The sequence below is a fragment of the Plectropomus leopardus genome, chromosome 21, assembly GCF_008729295.1.
Source record: "Plectropomus leopardus isolate mb chromosome 21, YSFRI_Pleo_2.0, whole genome shotgun sequence".
Classification (NCBI taxonomy): Eukaryota; Metazoa; Chordata; class Actinopteri; order Perciformes; family Serranidae; genus Plectropomus; species Plectropomus leopardus.
Genome location: NC_056483.1, coordinates 10020278 through 10041100, shown reverse-complemented (window position 1 = coordinate 10041100; position 20823 = coordinate 10020278). Strand labels below are relative to the sequence as shown.

General features: G+C 38.9%; 1 protein-coding gene across 1 annotated transcript; it reads left to right on the top strand.

Moving 5' to 3' along the window:
* Positions 1–17: 17 nt before the first annotated feature.
* On the top strand, positions 18–20823 carry nktr (natural killer cell triggering receptor). The gene is given in 18 exon segments (XM_042510758.1): positions 18–93; positions 2369–2446; positions 3707–3732; positions 3735–3783; positions 6460–6567; positions 7392–7436; positions 9869–9956; positions 10767–10796; positions 11536–11681; positions 12796–13015; positions 13167–13343; positions 13448–13535; positions 13964–14112; positions 14215–16860; positions 17076–17159; positions 17679–17738; positions 18472–18573; positions 20121–20823. Coding segments are annotated over 17 exon segments (4146 nt in total). The 5' UTR covers positions 18–93; positions 2369–2388; the 3' UTR covers positions 20191–20823.

The window sequence follows — 20823 nt, the reverse complement described above, 5'->3', positions numbered from 1 at the left end:
GCACCAATCTCTTCACTTAAAAGTGAAGTTAGCACATTGCTAATTGTCGACCGACAGTGACTAGCTAATTGTCTGGCTAGCTACTGTACAGAGGTAAGTTACGCTGTGTTACAAGTACATTTTGATAACCTGCAATCTCGTTTTCAATGTTACATTAAATGTGAATCGTTATTGCGGCTGGGAGAAATCTAACGGAAGCTAGCTAACTTTAGCTAGCCGCTAGCTCAACCATTTTATACGTCTGTGATAACGTTAGCCGTTGTTAGCATTGCAGCTAGTCAGTATTTTCGGCTCTGTTATTGCTCTAAATATAGCTTGAACTTGTCGTTATTAGGTCGTGAGTGCGGACATTGGTGGGGTCAGTTAATAGTTAAATGCTGACTGTGATGGTGAGCTGTTCCTGGTTTGTATCGACAATATGTGATGCATCACATTTATACTTGGTTTATATTAAGGTAAATAATGTACAGAATTTACTACTCTGGTCATCACGACTTGTAGGACACGTAGGTCACGTTACCTCCAATATAACAGAACTAAATACTTGAAATGCCTCGTGCAGTGTGACTTTTGCAGTCCATTATTGCTGTCTATTTTTGGCAGGGAAGTTTTACAATCTTATAATACCATTCCCAGTACATCAAACAAAGTTGGTTTGAACTATGGTGTGAATTTGGCTATAAATATAGTGCATTGCTGTCAACATTTGTCTGATTTGTGAATGCAGTACACTTTAGACACTGTTCCAGTGTCTTTTTGATCATTTGATGTAAATTGTTGTAGTCCACTGCTTCATGAACTGTTCATTAATTGGCTAAAAGTCAAAGTTGCTGAAGCTTGATAAATGAAGTTGTAGAAATGTCTTCCTTCTGACTGTAACAAATGTTTTCATTAAGTAAAAGCTGCATCTTTACCCTTGTGATCCAGCTATCACAAGCTTAATGTGGATCCTAAAAATCTTTTAATTATATTCATTAATTTAAAAACGAGGCCTTAATTTATGTTAAAATTATATAATTAATCTTTCAAAAGTCCTAAATGCTCAGACATGGGAGGTAGAATTTTATGAATGTTTTTTGTTTAGTATTTTTCTGAAGTAGCATTGTAAAGTCTCAAAATAATGGATATCTATCTATCTATCTATCTATCTATCTATCTATCTATCTATCTATTTATCTACCAAGCTAAATCATTTAATAAATGTATTTTCTTAACCTCGTCATGATGGAAATGCAGATTGAGAAGCACAAAATTGCCAAGGAAATCATCCAGAAAAATGTCAGATATTTCCAACTTCTGTTGGTAAACAAAATAGAAACTTTCGTGACAATATATGTTCATTGTGTTTTACTCTAAAAAGGGTTGGTTATTCAACATTTGACGTACATGATAAAACTTTTTCCTTAGACAAAAACAGTGTGTTACGATACGTAAAATTGGTCTTAAATTTTGATTATTAGTAAATTGATCTAAAACTTGACTCCAAGTTACTTTAGGAAAAAAATCTTAAAAAGTCTTAAATTAACCTTGCTTTAAGCTGCGGGGACCCTTTAACAGCAGCATCAGTGCTTGCTCTCCGTCCCCCAGTTTCACTGCCACCTCCACAACGCCCATCACACCATGGGAGGTAGGGTTTCTTACATGTCAGCACAGTGACTCAGCATCTGAACAATATGCAGCCTGTATCATGCAAATTCTGAGAACATTAAGCTTTTAATAGTCAGACCTTGCTGACAGATTATTGGATGCTCTGCTTTCTTGCAGTCTTGCGCTTTGCCAGCGACACAATGTCTTGCAAGGCAGACGTGTTAGTGTAGTATGTGATGTGTGCACATAAGCTGCTGACACACAGATTGCTGGTATGTTGTCATAAGTAACAATAGTATATTGTCTTTTTTATGCAACAGGAGAGGAACATTTAACAAGTCAAGGCAGGGTTTCGGAAACATGATTTAGGTTGTGTCATGATTACCCAATAATTTGACCGGGTAAACATTGTGCAGCAATGTCATTGACTCAGTAGTTATAGCAGGAGTGTGTGACAGTTGACACAGTGATACCAGTGATAAGTGGACAATGGATTCAGGGTTTAAAATGTACAGCAAGGAAGCTGTACTCTGCCTGGATTTGCATAGCCAGTACCGATTCCCCATAGACTTCTCTCTCACTCCCCTCCCCTCCCTCTCTCCTCCCCTTTCTGTTTCTTTCCTCCCTCGCTGTCTTTCAGTCTCTCCACATTGTTTTCCAACACACTCCTCTAAATATGCTGTATTTTGTAGGTGTACACTTCAGAAGCTCACAGCCTCTGTAAGATAGGGAAGCTTATTATTCTTCCTGCTTAGCTTTTTGCACTCTTTCTACATTTTAGGTCACTGGACTTTGATCACAATGGGGGTGAAAGACCGCCCTCAGTGTTACTTTGATGTGGAGCTCAACCGGGAGCCAGGTAAGAGAATTTAAAATCACTTCACAGGTTGGAGAATTAGTTAGACACATAAAAATCTTTAGCTCACCTTTATGGCCAATTACTTTGAATTGACATCATTCATAAGTATGTTTAAAGTGTATACACTAGTTTGTTTTTGTAGCATTGCTTTATATATTTTAATTTGGGTGTACAAAATGAAAGTGTAACACTCAGTGGCACGCAGGTGGTGTGTTCGTAACCATATCTGTTCTGAATGGTTATGTTGAAGTCAAGGCCTGAGAAGCTGTTAGGTATTATGCACTTTTCAAGCAGGAACTATGTGCAGCTGATGTAAGTGTAAAGACCAGTTAAGTGGCTCTAGGCTAAGTGATTGTAATTGACTCATGTTTGAAAAGGGAGGAACAGCAATCCCCCACCAGGCAGGTATGGCAAGGTATGAGCTTCACCACAGGATCCACCTAATTGTTGGAAGCCAATTAAAAGTGTGCAGTGTTGTAACTTTTGGGCTACTCGTAACTCTTAATTGCATCCCTGTCCTTTTTTTTTGCAACACCTCTGAAAAAGCCACTTAAGCACATATTTATATTTGGTAAAATGTCTCTGTTGATGTGACATATTGCAAGGGTTCTTATTGTATTGATAGTTTCTGTGTATTTTGAATAGTGTATGATAGTGGACTATGCTAAGGTTATGTATATATTTACTATTAATTCTGTGTTGAAAGAATACAGGTATAATTTGTTATTACGACAGGTGTCGTGCTGTACAGCTGTATAGTGTGCATGGCATAAAGAGAGTAGTAAAATGTGGTACTTGGAAGATGATGTGAAGGCTGCCTAGGATTGGATAACAAAATGTTTTTGACCGTGTTATGCAGTTTTATAGCATAGAACCGCGTGCAGAAGGAGAAAATTTCAGACTAGGACATCAAGTCGATATTGGAGATACCCAGATGTAAGTTAGAAGGAATTTAGCGGCCATATTTGTAATCTCAAATAAACCTCATTCAAGTTTTTGCTTCTTTGTGTGAGTACTTAGGATCTTTGCAACAAAGGAAAACCAGTCAGAACTTGAACGGAACCACATTTATATGGACAAAGTCTCATATCTTTAAACATTTTATATATTATATACACACACACATATATATATATATATATATATATATATATATATATATATATATATATATATATATATATATACACACATATATATATATATATGTATCTACAAGTTGAAGTGAGCAAATGTTTTTCTCTTTTTTGTGTTTTATAGTTGGGCGCATAGTATTTCAACTTTTCTCTCGGATGTTTGTCCCAAGACAAGCAAAAACTTTCTCTGTTTGTGCACTGGTGAGTAATGTTCAGTCAAAGACATGTTTTTTTCATTATTGGTCTTCTGCAAAGTTCACTGCTTTGAATAACCAAATACTTGTGTTTCAAAAAGTAAAAAAAAAAAAAAAAAGAAGAAGAAGAGAAACCTGTTAGAGAGCATAACATGAATCTTGTCTGTTTGTATTTCTCAGAAATGCAACTGACATTATAGTATTCTGTAAAATTTTACGTTATTTCACTGATTTCTCCAATATAGCAGAGACATTGGGGATTTACTTGTGGTTGAAGTGGCCAGGGTAGATACTGTCTATGCCATAAAAATAATCATGAGTAGATAAATGAATGAGAATATGATGGAAAATAAGAGACACAGAAATGCACAACACACACATCTTTGGTAATTTGATATCTTGAGGAAAGGAGCTATGGTTGTAGTGTAAATGGTCCAGTGACAGATGGAGTCACTGGATGCATAAACGGGTCCTGGTCTGCCTCTCTACATATTTCATCCCACTGAGTAGAACACGGTGTACTGTAGTAGCAGCGGTCTGCCTAGAGATAGCCATAAATCTGCAAACAGACTGCAGATCGATACTCCCTCTCATTTTTCACCCCACCTGGCTGACGGGAATGTGATGCTGGCAAGGGCAGACATGGGAGATGGCTGGTTAGTCTGTTCCTTTTCCTGGACACACAGACACAACACCGCACAGTGGCTCCAGTTACGTGCACACAAATATTACCCTATCATTCTTAATATGCCAATATTATGAATTTGATGCAGGTCATATAAACAGCATATTCCATTTATACATTCAGAATCTGTCCCTTTTCCAAATTTAACCTTTTCCAATGAAAACATTGGATATGGTATTATTTGTCTATTAGAAGCATTATTTGGGCACGTATACAGCCAATTTGGAATATTTGTCTCAACCGGGGTTTTCAGCAGGGCTCGGCCTCTCGTCTGTTTACGGTTGGCACTGTGCATTGTCATGGATACGTTGTACACAAACTAATTTGCCCGCAGTTTACAACGCTGTGGGGTAGAGATGCATGCAAAAGAAAATCTGACATACATGCTTTTAAACTTTATGAAAAACGTAGATATCAGCAGGTTTTTTGATGTGCACTGACTTTTTCAAGAAGATGAAAGAAGGAAAGAGAGAGTCCAACAAGTCTACCACCAATAGGAAAATGTGAAAAAAAATCTATATTCTCTTTTGATGCAAAACAACAAAATTACAAGCAATTCCAGCTGTTGTACTTAACCGTGCCCTAACATAACGTTTGTCACCTTAATCGGAGTATGCACATCTGCATCTAGACGGGAGTGTTAGCGGAATATAAATTTTTATTAGACATGTAAACAGTTTAGAAGGAATATTACCTTTTTTGGAATAAGGGCAAAAACAGGACAGTTATGTGCATGTATACCTCGTCAGTGATGTACACAACTTGCTGCTGTGGCTTTCTCCAAGTTTCTAATGTGTCCTTTTTAAGAGGGGATCAGCTCACACCATAAGAAACCAAACCCTTGGAACAATGCTGAAGTCAGTGAAGCAAAATGGTAGAAGATTAGAAACCTAAGCTGCCCATTTGAACAGCCAGCCCTCTGTCTTCTGAAAGCGCTCTCAAACACACCAACACATCTAATGAAATCTCAGCATTCTCGTCTGCTCTCTCCCTGGGGAAAGGGAAATCCGGGGGGTAATAGCTTTAGGCCCATAGTCTGTCCCCTGTTGGTATCACTCCAGGGGAAAATTTTAATGAATACTGCGGCCCTGTATTAACAACAGGATGCCTGAACAAAGGCATCCAGATTATTCAACACCTCCCTCCCTTCCCCAACTGTGGTTTATTCCCTCGTTAGTCACCAGTTACTTAACAAATTTAGATTTTTGTCTAAAAAACACAAGAAGACTACTGAAGTGATTAGTCAATTATTCGATAAGCTGATTGATATAAAGTAAACAGGCAACTATTTTATAAACATTTAAGTTATTTTTTTATTTCTTTTATTTTTTCAAATAGTTTTGGTTTTTTTTTGTGTTTTTCACATTTTTCTGAATTAGGTACTTTCACAACTATTTTAATAAACATTCAAGTCATTTTATTTATTTTTCTGAATTGTTTTTAATTTTTGGGTGTTTCTTTTTTTAAAAGATTTTTCTGTATTGTGTACTTTGACAGCTATTTTAATAAACATTTAAGTCATTTTCTTTTTTTTTCTTTCTCTCTTTAACAGTTTTGAGTTTTCTGGTGTATGTTTTATTTTTCTGAATTGGTTACTTTGGCAACTATTAAAAAAAATTAAGTCATTATGCCATTCTTTTTTTGAATAGTTTTTATTTTTATATATTTATTTCTTTAAGATTTTTCTCTCTATTAGATACTTTCTCTTTTAATACTTTAAGTGTATTTTCCTGATTATACTTGATTACTTTTACTTAAGTACCATTTTCAATGCAGGGCTTTGCCTTTTAACAGAGTATTTTCACTGAGTTGTATTAGTACTTCTACTGAAGTAAAGAAACTAAATATGTCCTCCACCTCTGGTTTAGAAATGTGGCAACATTCAAGAAAAGCATTTATTAATACCTCAAGGCATCTGGAGTATGCTAAAGCTCTTCATATAGTATCTGTTGAATGATTTGTGTTGAATTAGAGCTGAGTTAACATGTGTCATTGCAGGTGAAAAGGGAACTGGCAAACTAACAGGGAAAAAGCTGTGCTACAAAGGCTCCACTTTTCACAGAGTTGTGAAGAACTTTATGGTCCAGGGTGGCGACTTCACCGAAGGTAATAACGTGTAACGTATAAGCTCATTTACGTTGGAAAGTGTGTGTCTGATCAAATTGTCTAGATTGTGTCAAAGTGTTTTTACATAAAATCCAATGGAAAGCAACAGAACTGCTGTGGAAAAAAACTACTGCCTGGTTTGTTTAACCCTTTGAACTAAGAAAATTGGTTTTTTTTTAACATGGAAAAAAAAAAAGAAAGAAAGGTTCCAAAAACTGCAAGACATTAGTAGATTTGGAGAAATATTTTTAAAGTTGCTAGGGAAAAATAAGAGGTGTGTCTCTGCCTCTGTGACGGTGTTTCCACTTGGACAAATTTCAAGATCAGCAGATGGTAGTTAGTAGTTTAGTTTTTGAAATCATGCTAAAATCACATAATTGCTATCATAAATCCCTCCTTTTCGGGCAGTCTCTGTCTGATTGTTTGGTCCGCACCAGGGTTCAATTGGCAGCTTTCATACCAGCCCAAATAAACTGTACCTAACGGACAAACAGATGTGAGTTTGTTTTAACTGAACCAAACAGGTTACGTAAGAAAGCACCCTAAGTTTTCAATAATAGTGATGCTTTGCAGGGTGTCACAGCCAACAATGAACTACCTACAAAAACTGATATAGATAGATGCTATTAGTCCCAGCTAAGTGCCAGTATGTTTACTGCAGGAATCCAGGAGACCACGCTGTTCCTGAATGTGGCAGCCACTTCAAAAATGTGTCCTATAAAAACACATTAAGCACTTTCTTTGTCTAAAATGCCAATGAGACAGCACTTTTTCTGTAATGTTCTGTAATTGGTTTAATTATATCATTGTGTTAATCTCTGCAGGAAATGGAAGAGGGGGAGAGTCCATATACGGTGGCTATTTTGAAGGTAATGGGAATATCATATTATCTAATAACCATTGTTGATGTCTCATAAATGTTTATCTAAATACGGTGTAGCTACATTTGCATGAGCGTAATGTTGCATGTGGTAATAATGGGTCTCTTGTGAATTTTCCTTTGTATGACTCCGTTGACCTTCACTTTTCCATTGTGTAGTGCTGTCTTCTATTTAGTAACCGTAGTGGGCTTTATCAAATCAGCATGGAGAGTAGGTATTCTCTTTACTGAAAGCTACAATCTTCCTGCCTAAAATTTTCAACATATTCTTTTATTTATAGAGTGGTCTATTGCAAAATGAGAAGGTAAGAGATGTACACAGCTCAGTAACACCATGTCAACATTGTCCCCACCACCTTCCTCTGTCAGTCAAAACAGTGCAAATGTTTGCAATGGTGCAAATTTGTACGGAAGAGATGTTAAAGGATTTTCTCTTCAGACAGCTACCACCACCCCCAAAGCCTCAGGCAGCTCAGGTTACTTTTTATGTTATAAATGGGGTATTTATAGCTACATGACGACAGTGACATGTAGTCAGATATAGGGCTGCAGGTTTCTCTGCAATAAAAAAAGAGCACCACAGCAGAAAAAAGATATTCAGTCTTGCATCATGGAAAGGCAAGACACGTTTATTTATATAGCATATTTTTGCAGCAAGACAAAGTGCTTGACATAAAACATCGAAAGCATGGAGAGACATCGTGCAAAGGAAACACATTATAAAAGGACATTTAAATGCAATTAAGAAGAGAATAGGAAAGCAAATAGAGAGTAAAACAAACTAAATGTATCACAGCATATTTAGATACAATTTGTTTGTTTTTATCATTTTACTTTGTGTGTTTTCCAAATTTCTGAATATTTGCAATTAATTTAATGATAGTTATGACTCTTAGCTTTTATTTTGCATGTAGTTAATTGAGTATCTACATAAACCTTTCTGTCTTAAATATAAAGGATAATTCCAGTGGATTCTTTTATATTTTAGGCTATTAAATTACTAATATTCTGCATCACCGTGGGACAATTTTCCAAAACATTCAATATGTTTGGTTTCCATTCATTTTGAAAATCATCTTTAGCAGACTTTAAATGGGTTATTCAGCATCTAGTGGCCTTGTTTTGGTCCAAACTACATTACTGTCACACTTTTCTGCACAGTTTTTAGAAGTGTTATAATATTTTGATAGCATAGCACATGATGCACCATTTCTAAAACTGCTCGACTCCTCTTTGAATTTACTGTCACTGAGAATGTAAAGCCACTAGATGATAATTTAAGATAAAGATCATTTTAGAAGAAAGGCAATGGATGAATATTCCATTTGAAGCAGGTTTCAAGTTTAAGCCATTTGCCTCCAATAGCATGTTTAAGGGCAAGATTGATATTTTTCAACCTGGCCCCTATTTTTCCACATTTTTTTTAAAAAGTGGTTCAGCAAAGTAACCATTCAGAGCATGTTCACACTGCAAGTTAAGTCATGTTCAGGTTATTATTCGAAGACTAGTTGAAAGGCTTCCCACATAGATAGACGTTTTTGATAAAGAGTAAGATTCTTTTTGTTTAACCATAAACAGCCCCGAAATTGCTATTGCCAATCCCACCAGACTCCATTTAAATAAATGGTGATTTTATCACTGTAAACACACTTCATTCAGAGTCGACAGAAATAATATAAATCTCACAAAAATAATTTTGTTTGGTCTGTCCACTGTTTCAACAATCACTAACTCTGGTTTGGTTGAAATAAACCCTCATTTTACTCACTTAGATGTGAAATTATGTTGGCTCTAAGCATGCTTAAATTACTGTTTATTTAAATGGAGTCTGGTGTGTTTGGTGATTGTGATTTTGGGGTTGTTTCTGGTTAAACAAAAGAGATTCTGCTCTTTAACAAAAAAAAAAAAAGTCTGTAGGGATCCTGTCCATAATGTTGTCAGACACTTAGAATATTAATCTGAGCTTGTCAGCTGCAAAAAACAAGAACTTTTAGTGGACGTACATTGACAGTGTGCATCTACCCCAAGTGCCAACTGCAGCGGTCTCACTCAGTACTGGCACAAAAATGATTTTCTCCATTAGTCACTTAGGCACATGGAAAAATAGGACTCAGATTGGAAAATAACAAATTTACTCTTCAAATGAATGGAAACCAATATATTATTATGTGGAAGGCATGAATAATGTGAAATGAATGTAATTTGTAGGTAATGGTTTTTAGTCCAAAGACTAGAAGTAATCAAAATAACCTTTAGAAAACTGTGCCTTTGCTGAAGGACTGGTTGGTGAGACAATGATTAGGTTTGATGGATTAAAAATGGTCCTGTTCCACTTCTCCTGTTCTTCCCTGAATATTTCTGTTTTTATGTATCAGAGAACAAACTCTGACACTTCGACACCTCCTTCTCTGCTCCAAACAGACGAGAACTTCATTCTCAAACACGACAGAGCCTTCCTGTTGTCGATGGCCAATCGTGGGAAGGACACCAACGGTTCACAGTTTTTCATGTGAGTAACCTTCAGTAAATCAAGCCCCTCTGCACCTTATACCACCTATACCATTTAACTGACAGCTCACTTACATTATTTATTTGCTTTCTGTCCCTTTTGAAACTGTAGAATTTGTCAGCAACCCCGTCTCTGTGTGCAGTTAGATTTTCAAAGTGCAGAGAAACATGGATTCATTCTTTATTTTACCTACAAATGTGTTACATTTTTTCTCTTGCCGTTTTTGTGTAAAATTTACAGAAACTCTAGCATCCTGCTCTTCCAAGGTAATGTGTCTCCAAGGCTGTGTTTCTCTCTCTCCTGACTGTATTTATCATTCAGTAGTTTGTATTTACAAGTCTTCTGCAGAGTACAGTGTTTATTTTGGATATGTTTGCAACAGTATTCACATATGGCTTGAGGTTGATTGGCTTTGTAAACTTTTTTCATCACTAAAACAGGTTGTCACCATAAATTACGAATGAGTGAAACTCTTGAAACATAAGAATATTTATACAGACTCTTCTTTATATAATAGCCCACACTCTGTTATTGAGGGTTTTTATTGCCTGTTTATGGCTGTTTTTAATTCAACAGCCCAAAGTACAAGTGTTTTCTAAATTGGTTTGCAATCAAATATTATTGAACAAAAGATGGTCTCACAAATTCTGTACCTTTTTGAGATTTTTCCTGTGGAAAAGTAGCACCCGCACTTCTTTGAAGTTACTTTTTATTCTCATTCCTTTTCTCCTTTTTCTCCTTTTTTCATGACCCCACCCCTGCTGTTGGTTCGACCTTTCCTGGCTCCTTTGCTGGATTTTCCACAAACAGCACAACCAAGATGGCACCTCATCTCGACGGGTAAAATATAACTTTTATTTTATTCTAATGATGATTCATTAGCAGGATAATATCGGCATGTAGACCTGAAATGAAAATTCTGTTGATATGACAGGCCGATAAGATGACGCCCTTATTATGCAACTATTATTAGTTGAAACCAGTCACACTAGCCCTGTGTTGTGGCAATTGTTAGGATTGTCACAGGGAGAGCATCATCTAAGTCTGTGAAAGTGGCAGGAATTTTATAGTTTTGTTCAAAAACTTTACACAAAAATAAATATGGCATGTTTTGCATGTAGCTGGTTGAAGTAGTTTCTTTTATGCCCAGTGAATGTGAACAAACACAAAAACATTTTTTACATCTGCATCTTCCAGTGGGCTCTCAGGATAAAAGTTGGCATAATAGTATGTTAATTTCACTACAGGAGAAATGATGTTCTTGGAAATAAGGTGGAAAAAGTATCTGCATATTTCAGCACTGGTAATCACCAAAATAAGTTAAAAAATATCTAAATATCTGCAACAATCCGCATATCGTGCATTCCTACTAGGTGAGGTCACTTTTTTCCAACTCAGTCCAGTCATCTTCAAACCAGCGTGATGAGCACAAAGAAAAACTACAGAACTCTCTCATATGAAATAATCAAAACTGTTCTAACTTTGGCAGAAAATGGTGTGTTCGTGCATGATACCTTCAATCATGGTAGGAAGCTGGTTGTTTTTTGTATAGTTCTAACAGGTTTCTGCCTCTCTGCAGAGTCCACGTCGTCTTTGGTCTGGTCATCTCCGGCTTTGAAGTGATTAAGAAGATCGAGGGGCTGAAGACTGATTCAGCCAGCAGACCTTACGCTGATGTGAGAGTGATAGATTGCGGACAACTTATCACCAAGTCCGCTAATGATGGTGAGTACAGTAGCTAATCTACGTGTTTTGAAAGGTAGGGTTGGCTTTTTTTTCTGTTCATTTGTTATTTTATTGTCAACAAATCAAATGTAAATGCCAAAAATCAGATCTTCCTCCCTTGCATGTGGCACTCAGTCCCCAGCTCACTCTGATTGAAGATGTAAAACCCAATAAATGGGTTATAAATACATTGTTTTATTTTGACAAAGGGCTCAGTAATTTCTTCTTAATTATTAAAAACAGCTGGCCATTGCAGTTCTTAGCAAATGCTACTTACACATGGGGACTATCTTCAGTCACTAATTTAATCAATGTTTTTTATTCATGTGTGTTTAATCGTTTTCGGACAACAATGGAGCTCTGAGGACGAAGTTACATAAGGGTTTGGATTCAAAAGAAACACTTTTCCATCAGTGCATTGTTGGTTTTGATCTTCTCATGGGATTTTTTTGACAAATAAAGACTTGCACACACATCTGCATTAGCAGAACTGCCAGTAGGAATGCCATCTCTCTCAAATGACCTGTGATTGGCCAGAGTCTCCCATCTCAGGCTAGATTTTAGAGCAAGTTAGAGCCAAGAGGAGGTGCAGAAATCTACTTTTGTCTCAGTCCACATGGATTACTAAGGGTTTTTTGCCCAGTGGCTCCAAAATAAAACTGACTGCCCCTGCTTTAATACAAAAGCTTAAAATAGATATTATCTATCATTTTTTAGTGATGTATACATAAGTTTACACCTTTATGTATTCTCTTTTGTCTCCTGTGGTGAAAAACATGTGTTGCCTTTGATTGTAACTGGGTCATATTTTGTGCTCATTTAGTAAGAGGTTGGCATTTTGATGCCAGCATTTTCCCCCCACTGGCATTAGCTGTGAGGCATGTAACCTGATCTTCTGTTTAATGAGGATCAGTGAGGTGATCTCTGAAGTTCAGTTGGCATGTGCCCACCTGACTCTGCCAGGCCTGCTTTCAACATACTGAGAGAACAAAACAAAGCCTTAGTTGTTGCAGCGTTACACCGCACTGAAAGTGACTCCTGGCATTTGAACTTTTCCTTCTTACTTACTTTTTTTAATCAAATGACATACATGCTGTTATATTTCTTGCTTTAGTACTTGAGGGCAAGAGGAAAAGAACCTCCCATTCTGCTGACTCGTCCCTCAATTCCCATGACTCGTCCTCCCAGTTCTCCTCTTCAGGGGGATCTGAAAGTGAATCCGATGAAAAGCACAAACTTCGTAAGCACAAGAGACATGCAAAGAGTAAACGGCCTAAAAAGAAAAGGAGGGAATCGAAGAAGGAGAACACTGATGCTCTGCCCTCCAAGCAAAGGTAGTTTGTTTCACATCTTAACGTACTTAAATAATAACTTGCATGTACCTCAGATGAGCCAGTATGATTCGCTGTCAGCTGTAAGAGCTATGAAACAGGTTGGTTCTTTGCATGACAAAATATTGTTTTGCATATTGTCGTGTCGTCGCAGCTCTCACAGTCCTGTGGAAAGAGAAGCGCTGGAGGGAGAAAATGAAGTGGAAGGAGAGAAAGAGCAGAGTGGGAAGAGAGAGAAGCCTGTAGTCCGACCGGAGGAAATCCCACCCGTGCCAGAGAACCGCTTCCTGCTGCGGCGGGACATGCCGTCTCAGGATGATAAAACAGTGATGTCAGTTTTTATATATATATATATATATATTTCAGCTTCTACATTAAAAAGTATACACCTAAGTAAAAATGGTAGGCTTTTACTTTGAAATTTGATCTCTGCAGAGTTGAGAAAGAAGAAACGTCTCTGTCAACTGACCAGAAACCGGCTGTCTCTAAGTCCGGACGGAAGATCAAAGGCAGAGGAACAATGGTATGCTCACCTCAACTCAAATCAGTGATTTGTCTCTTTAGATGTGGCGTTCATGTATTATTTGTTCTTTGAGTAGTCTGCTTGTAAGTGTACTTCATCTACCTTGCTTAATTCCAAGGCCCAAGATTTATTCACTTCCAGTGTCAAGAGGTCACAAGAAGACTTCCTTTTAGGGGTCACAATCTAAAGCAAAGATTTGCCATCTAGTTCCAATATCTTGAAGAGCAGGCAGACATCTCTTTGGCCAATATCTCCATCACTTGGCAAATCACACCAGAACAATTAAGAATGATAAAAAGCAACATAGGTAAAAGGAAAAATGTGTACTTTGATTTTGTAATGAACTGTCCCTTCAGGAGTCTTTAAGAGTTTTGATGCAATCCTATTAATGGTGTTTTAAGTATCCATCTGTTTTTACTATTTTGCAGAGATATCACACCCCCACAAGGTCTAAATCGCGCTCTGCATCTGTTGAAGAACGCGGTAGCAGTGAAACTCCACCGCACTGGAAAGAAGAAATGAAGAGAACCAAAGTTTATCAACCTCCAAGCATTGAGAGATGGAGCAAAGGAGACAAGTAGGACTCAGTGTTTTACTTTGTAACTTAGATCATCAGTTTTTTTTTTTTTTCTTCATGCATCTTTTGACTTAACAGATTGAATGACCATTCCTCAAGCAGATGGGATGACAGAAGTGACTCCGCATGGTCCCGGTCTGCTGAACACTCCTCAGACCGCAGCTCTGAGAGGTCCGTCCTTCGCCGCCAACAGAAGAAAGAGAAGAAAAAAGCCAAACACAAGAAGAAGGCCAAAAAACAGAAACGTGGTAAGAAGAAGAGCTCCAAGAACAAACCACGAGAGCCTCTTCTGTCTGAGGGTGAAAGGTCAGTGTCTTCAGAAAGGAAGTCCAGAAGATCCCGCTCCTCTTCAAATCAGCATAATTCATTAAGTCGGAGGAGACGGCGATCCTCTGTGTCTGTCAGAGACTCACGGTCCTACTCAAGATCCTACACTTCCAGTCGATCCAGATCTAGAGGGAGGTCCAGGTCTTATTCAAGATCCAGAAGTCTTTCTAGGTCTAGAAGTCGGTCTTTGTCTAGGTCCAGATCAAGGTCCTATTCTCGATCCCGGTCTAGATCCAGGTCAAGATCAAGATCCAGGTACAGGTCTAGGTCTCCATCCAGAAAGAGGAGTTTATGCAGGACTCCAAGAAAGAGGAAAGCCAGCAAGCCCAAAGCCGACGCCCTGATGCCTGAGAAGCCCCCAGAGAGCAAAGTTACGCCTGTCCCCAGACTCCCAAATGTCCCGACTCCCGAAAGCGTCCCTGTGATCCCAATGAGCGACAGTCCCCCGCCCTCACGCTGGAAACCCGGTCAAAAGCCCTGGAAGCCGTCTTATATCCATATTCAAGAGATTAAAGCTAAAGTAGCTTCCAGCTCCTCCACCGGACAAACAGTAGCTAGTGTTACAGAAAAAGCTCAGACTTCCGTCACACCAAAGCGTCTGCCGGGTGACTCTGAAAGCCACAAACCTGTAGGGCGCTCACGCAGCAGGTCCTCCAGAAGCAAGTCCTACAGCCGCTCATACAGTCGCTCACCGAGCAGAAGTCATAGTAGGTCCAAGTCCAGGTCCCCTCGTCAGTATAACAGCAGGTCATCATCCTACAGCAGATCGGACTCTGACAACTCCCAGAAAACACGTGGCAACAAGAAGAATTCACTAGACAAGGAATGGAAAGAGTACTACAGCTCTCTGAGGAGGATTAAAAATTTAGATAAGTACATTTCACTCACCAGTAGTAAAGATGCTCAGTCAGGATCAGAGAAGAGGGCAGGCTGTGAGCACAGTCCTCATATCAGTGTCTCCAACAGAAGTGGCTCTTTGGAGAAAATAAAAGAGAAAAGCAGCTCGCAAGATCAAGAGGCGAAGCATCACAGCTCAGTGCCGGCAGAGAGCTTTAACAGCAGGTCTGAGTGGGATAGTGACAGCGATAAAGCAGGCCAAAACAACAGTCCTGCTCCGTCAAAAAAGCAAAAACGAGCAGTTCAGTCCAGAGAATTTCTTGACAAGAAGTTGTCTGCTCTCACTGGATGGAATTCAGAAAGTGATTCTGAAAACGTAACTGCCAGGACAATGGCAATATCTGAAAAAGAGGAAGGAGAGGCTAGTTCAGAAACAGACGAGGAGACTTCCAAAAAGGCATCAGAGGCGGTGGCTGAGCTGGCACAAAAGATTGCTGCTGCTGCCGCTGCTGCTGCTTCTGGTCAGCAGGAGGAAAGTGCTGAAAAGCTCTCCGAGCCTGAGAAGCACAAAAGCAAGAAGAAGGCCAAACGTAAGCATAAACACAAGAGAAGAAGTGAGAACAAAAGTAGTTCCCATCACAGTAAGGACAAAGGAAAGAGATCGAAGAGGAAACATCAGAAGCTCAAAGAGACTTTTCACTGGCAGCCTCCTTTGGAGTTCGGAGAGGAGGAAGACGAGGATGAATCGAAACGAGAGAAGCACAGTCCTGGTAGAGTTGTCAAAGAAAAGCCTGGTGGAGGCAGCGTGAATGAAAGTCTAAACAATAATCCTACTAAAGAAAAAGAGAGAGTGCCACAGAGAGAACAAGAATGTATCAACAAAAACCCAAAACACACCGAACCTCATCTTAAGTCATCGAACAGGAGCAGTGCTAACATACCCGGTATCAAAGAGCAAGAGTCATTAGATGACATGGACATTTGTACCCCAGAGCACGATGCTGAAATTGTAGAAGTTCCTGTTACACAGGATTTTTATAATAAAACCCCTGAATTAACCCTAAAATCTACCTCAAAGTCTTCTGGAACAGCAGCTAGAGATCATGCTGTACCTGAGAGCAAAGAAGAGCCCTCTGTAACATCCACAACAACAGCTGCTGGACTGCAAGATGAAGCAACCAGCAGCAAACCCGCCGGCACTGTAATTAACTTCAAATGGAGGCCTTTGAAAGGAATGTCAGCTCTGCAGAATGTGAATGTGCCGCCTGTCACCACAAAAACCGCCCAACATCAAGAGAATCAGACGTCCAGCACGCAGGGAGTGAGAATGGAGATAAAAAGCAAAAGCCGGGTCCGACCAGGATCCCTGTTCGATGAGGTCCGCAAGACTGCGCGGCTCAACCAGAGGCCGAGGAACCAAGAGAGCTCCAGCGAGGAGAGATCCCCTTCTGTGGGGAATACACGGGGATCACGGTCCCCGAAGAAGTCACGTTCTGTTTCCAGTCACCGATCCCGGTCCAGAGGCTGGTCCCACTCCTACAGCAGGTCCAGGAGCAGATCCCGCAGCTCCAGCTACTCTTCCAGGTAAGACAAAAAGCACTCTGATGAAATGAAGACCACGAGGGCACCATCAGTAAATCTTTATAAGATGCTGCAGAGGCGTCTTGGGTAAGATTGTTGTAAAGTGATAAACTTGATGGATGTGGAGCATTTAGTGTAGAAGCTTCTGTGTCTGTAGCACAGACCTTTTGTCCCAACTTGGATTAAATGTAATTTATAACGCCACGTAATTCTTTTAGGAGCCGTAGCAGGAGCCGGAGGAGACGTGGAAGAGGACGGTCGCGCTCTCGTAGCAGCACATACCGAAGTTACAGGAGTCACAGGTACAAACTGAAACACTGATTTAATAATCTAATGTGGCACCTAACTGGCCCAAATGGGGAAATGTTTCCAGGTAAAATCCGTGGAAACCTCATAGTTAACCCTGAAGCTCGGGAGGTTTCAGTATCTTGACATTTTGCTCAAGTTTTATGGAAGTTTGTAAACAGATGTTTTGCTGTTGTTAAATGCCGTCCTAATTCAAGTTAATTTCTCCGATTTTCTCAGAGAAATTTTCTCAGTTTTTGGATTCTTCATTCTCTGTGGAGGCATGCAAAAAACTAGCTTTCTTCCCGAACTCAAAGTAACACAGAGGGAATAACTGACATACAAATGATCATGTAGTGGGTGAAGCATTCCTTTAAAAACAGTCATAAGTCCTGTTATAAATGATTGGGTAAAACAGCCCTCCCAAGACTTCCCATTGTATTTTTATTGGTTTCTTTATTGATAATTGTGATTGATCGGTCTCGATGTATCTTTTAAACATGTATCATTTAGTCTTTTTGTTTTCCTCCTATCAGTCGGACGTACAGTAGAAGTCATTCCAGAAGTCGCTCATATAATCGCCGTCGGAGATCCAGGTCAGTGAGCTATTAAATGCACCAACAGACACTCACAAAGTGAAATGTCTAATTTCATGTGGGGGGTCACTGAGTACACGTAAGCCCATTTTTTAACACGATCGTGCATACACTATGATCTGATAAAAACATTATTTTAATCACAATAAAATTAGGAATCAGTTGTGGAATTTTTGCAGTATCGGTCAGTTTTCATAATCTGTATTATAATGTTTTTAGTAACAGAGTTAACATGATAGCATGTAAACTGTTGATACGGACACATAAGCAGACAGGCTTTTGTGCGAAGACATTAGAGACATTAGACATTTTTTTTGTCTTGTGTTGGTAAAATGACTTTCTTCAGGTTTCTCAAAATCAGTTATTAAAAGGCATCACCTTGGGCTGTAGAAACTTTTTTTTGGCATTGTTGGCCATTTATAGATGAGAAGATGAATCTATTTATCAAGAAAATAATCAGCAGATTAATGAATAATTGAAATAATCATGAGGTGCAGCCTTAAAGAGATCAATCTTATCTTTAGCTATTAATTATCTGCGATTGCATGAAGCAGGAATAAATCTTTTTCATTGTGCACACAGACAACATCTAAATAACTTTACTTTGTATTTGTAATAAAATCAGTGACGTCTGTCAGGACTTTGCTTTTCCTTGTTCAACTAAACAAATCTTTGTGAATCCAACACTCTTCAGGAGATACACCTAAAATGATTTTTCTGCACCTGAATGCAGGTCCGACTCCTACGACAGCTATTCCAGTCGGAGTCGGAGTGCGAGCAGGAGACGAGGGCGCAGACGAAGTGACAGCTACAGGAGCTCGGACCGCCGATCACGGTAAGTGACTCTGTCCCGAGGTGAACCCTGACAGACATCAGCAAGGCGGCAGGTCTCAGATCAGCCTTGTAACCTTTTCTCTTTTCCTTTGTGTGCTTGAATGTTAGATTCAAACACTGAGGCCCTGATCAGACAGAGTGCATTTTGCAGGTTGCAAACATGAGGTGTACTACACTTTCTCTTTTTTTTTTGTTGAAGCCTTATATTCATAATAGAAAATAGTATAATCAGTGTAGAATAAAGACCAGCTGCATAAAGAGTTAAGCCGTGCGATGAAAGCGCAGGCAATCATGGATTCCATGGTCTGTGTGACGAAGACTTGCAGTATTCTGGACACGTGTGGCTTTAAATTTGCTTTGTCGCCGATTGCATCCCTTGCCGCTGGGGGAGAATCTTACAAGTCGAAACAAGATTGATTGGTGCCTTTTTGAGCAATAATTAGAGAGAAATCAAGAAAAAAACTACTAAGAAATGCAATGTCTGCACTACAGTGAACACTCACAGTTATCTGGACATGATTTAAGATCATGGTATTCCAGACAGCTGGCATTTCTAATGCTCTAAAAGTACATTATTTCTTATCAAATGCCATTAAATACAGTTTAATTGTTAAATTTAAAACACATTTTTTTCTCAGTTTCTTTGACAGAGAGCTGTCATGTTTGGCAGAGTAATGCTACTTCTAAACTCATACATTTTATAATACAAGGTGAAATAAATGTATAAAAGGCGAGACCTAAAACATTGTATAACCACTTAAGAGTTTGATTAAAATCACCCAGAAAATAGAGTTTTTTTGGCACAGATTTCCCCCCCTCGGAGCTTCCGGTGGCAGAATCCTCCCCCGTGCCTTGTTCCTGCAGCTGCGGATGCACATTGAAAACTCATCCTGATTTCTCACTAATGAAGTGAAGTTAATGCTTCTTTGAATGTCAAAAGATTAAGAGAAGGAACATTTGATGACAAAGATACATATTTGATTTGAGATCAGGGAGTATTTCAATAACTTAGGTGAAAAGGTCAAGTATCCGGAAGCGTGATGTCCCGAATACAGTGAGTCTACATTAGCAGCTTCAGTTGTTTATAATGTATGCGCTCTGCTGCAGACGTGTCAGGCGGGGTCTGTGCTCCATGTATTTTGGCCATTAGCCTGACCATTATTCTGCTGTGCAGGAAATTTTTATTTTTAGATTAGTTAGATAGTATCTAGTTACCTTACCTAGTGAACAAACAGCTGGACAAAAATTGGATTGGCAGATTCCTCTCAGTTCATCCAGTTGGACAATGGGAAAAACCAGCAATGATATTGGGCACTTTTCTGCTCTGAATTGAAGTTCCTGCAAAAACACAAGGAGCAAAATGATGAGGCGCTCAGCAATGCAAAAGCAGCAAACAGAAAGCTTCACTGTGTTGAAAGCGATTGACAAAAATCCACCTTAGCCTGCTATGAAGTGCACCTTTTGACATTCAGTATTCAGCCAAGTGTATATATCTCATTTATTCATGCCTGTAAAGTAAAATATTTCATTTTAATCTCTCTTCTGCAGGTCGTACCGCTCCTCCAGCCGCAGTTCTTCCAGGCGCAGAAGTCACAGTCGCAGCAGTCGGTACAGTTGAGGCCTCAGGCAGGATTTTTTGGTTCGAGTCTGCTGAGAGGGAGCAAAACCACAAAGTCTGGACACTGTGCACGAACAATAGCAATTACTGTTATCATCACAGATCAGCAACTAAAGCTCCAAGAGGAAAAGTTGTATTCTGTCTGTTACTAGTTTAATACTGTACCGTGTGACAGTCTTTGAGGACATGAATGTTATAGAATGTACATGAATAAACCACTTCACAAGCTAACACAACGGGATTTGTTTTTAGAGACTGTCACAGCTGAGAACAACAGCCCGGAGGTTTCAAAACCGCTATGTAATTTGAGAAATAAGCTGTATATATTTTATATTATTGTATAATTGTGTATTCCTTTTCTACTTCTGTTTTTTATACACTGAAATTACACTGTCTAATCCTCTCAGTTCTGATGTGTTTGAGGAGTTAGTAGGTATTGGTTGAGGTTATGCCTTAAACACAGTTTTTATTTTCTCTAAAAACATACTAGTTCAGTGGAAAAACTAAGTTATTTTAGCAGTTTCAAGCTATAATTTGATGTATCACGATTGTTAAAAGCTGTATTCAGAGTATGTCTGATTTATTCGAACAGTTATGAATGTTTACACTGAATAAATACCGCAGCCTGTTAAA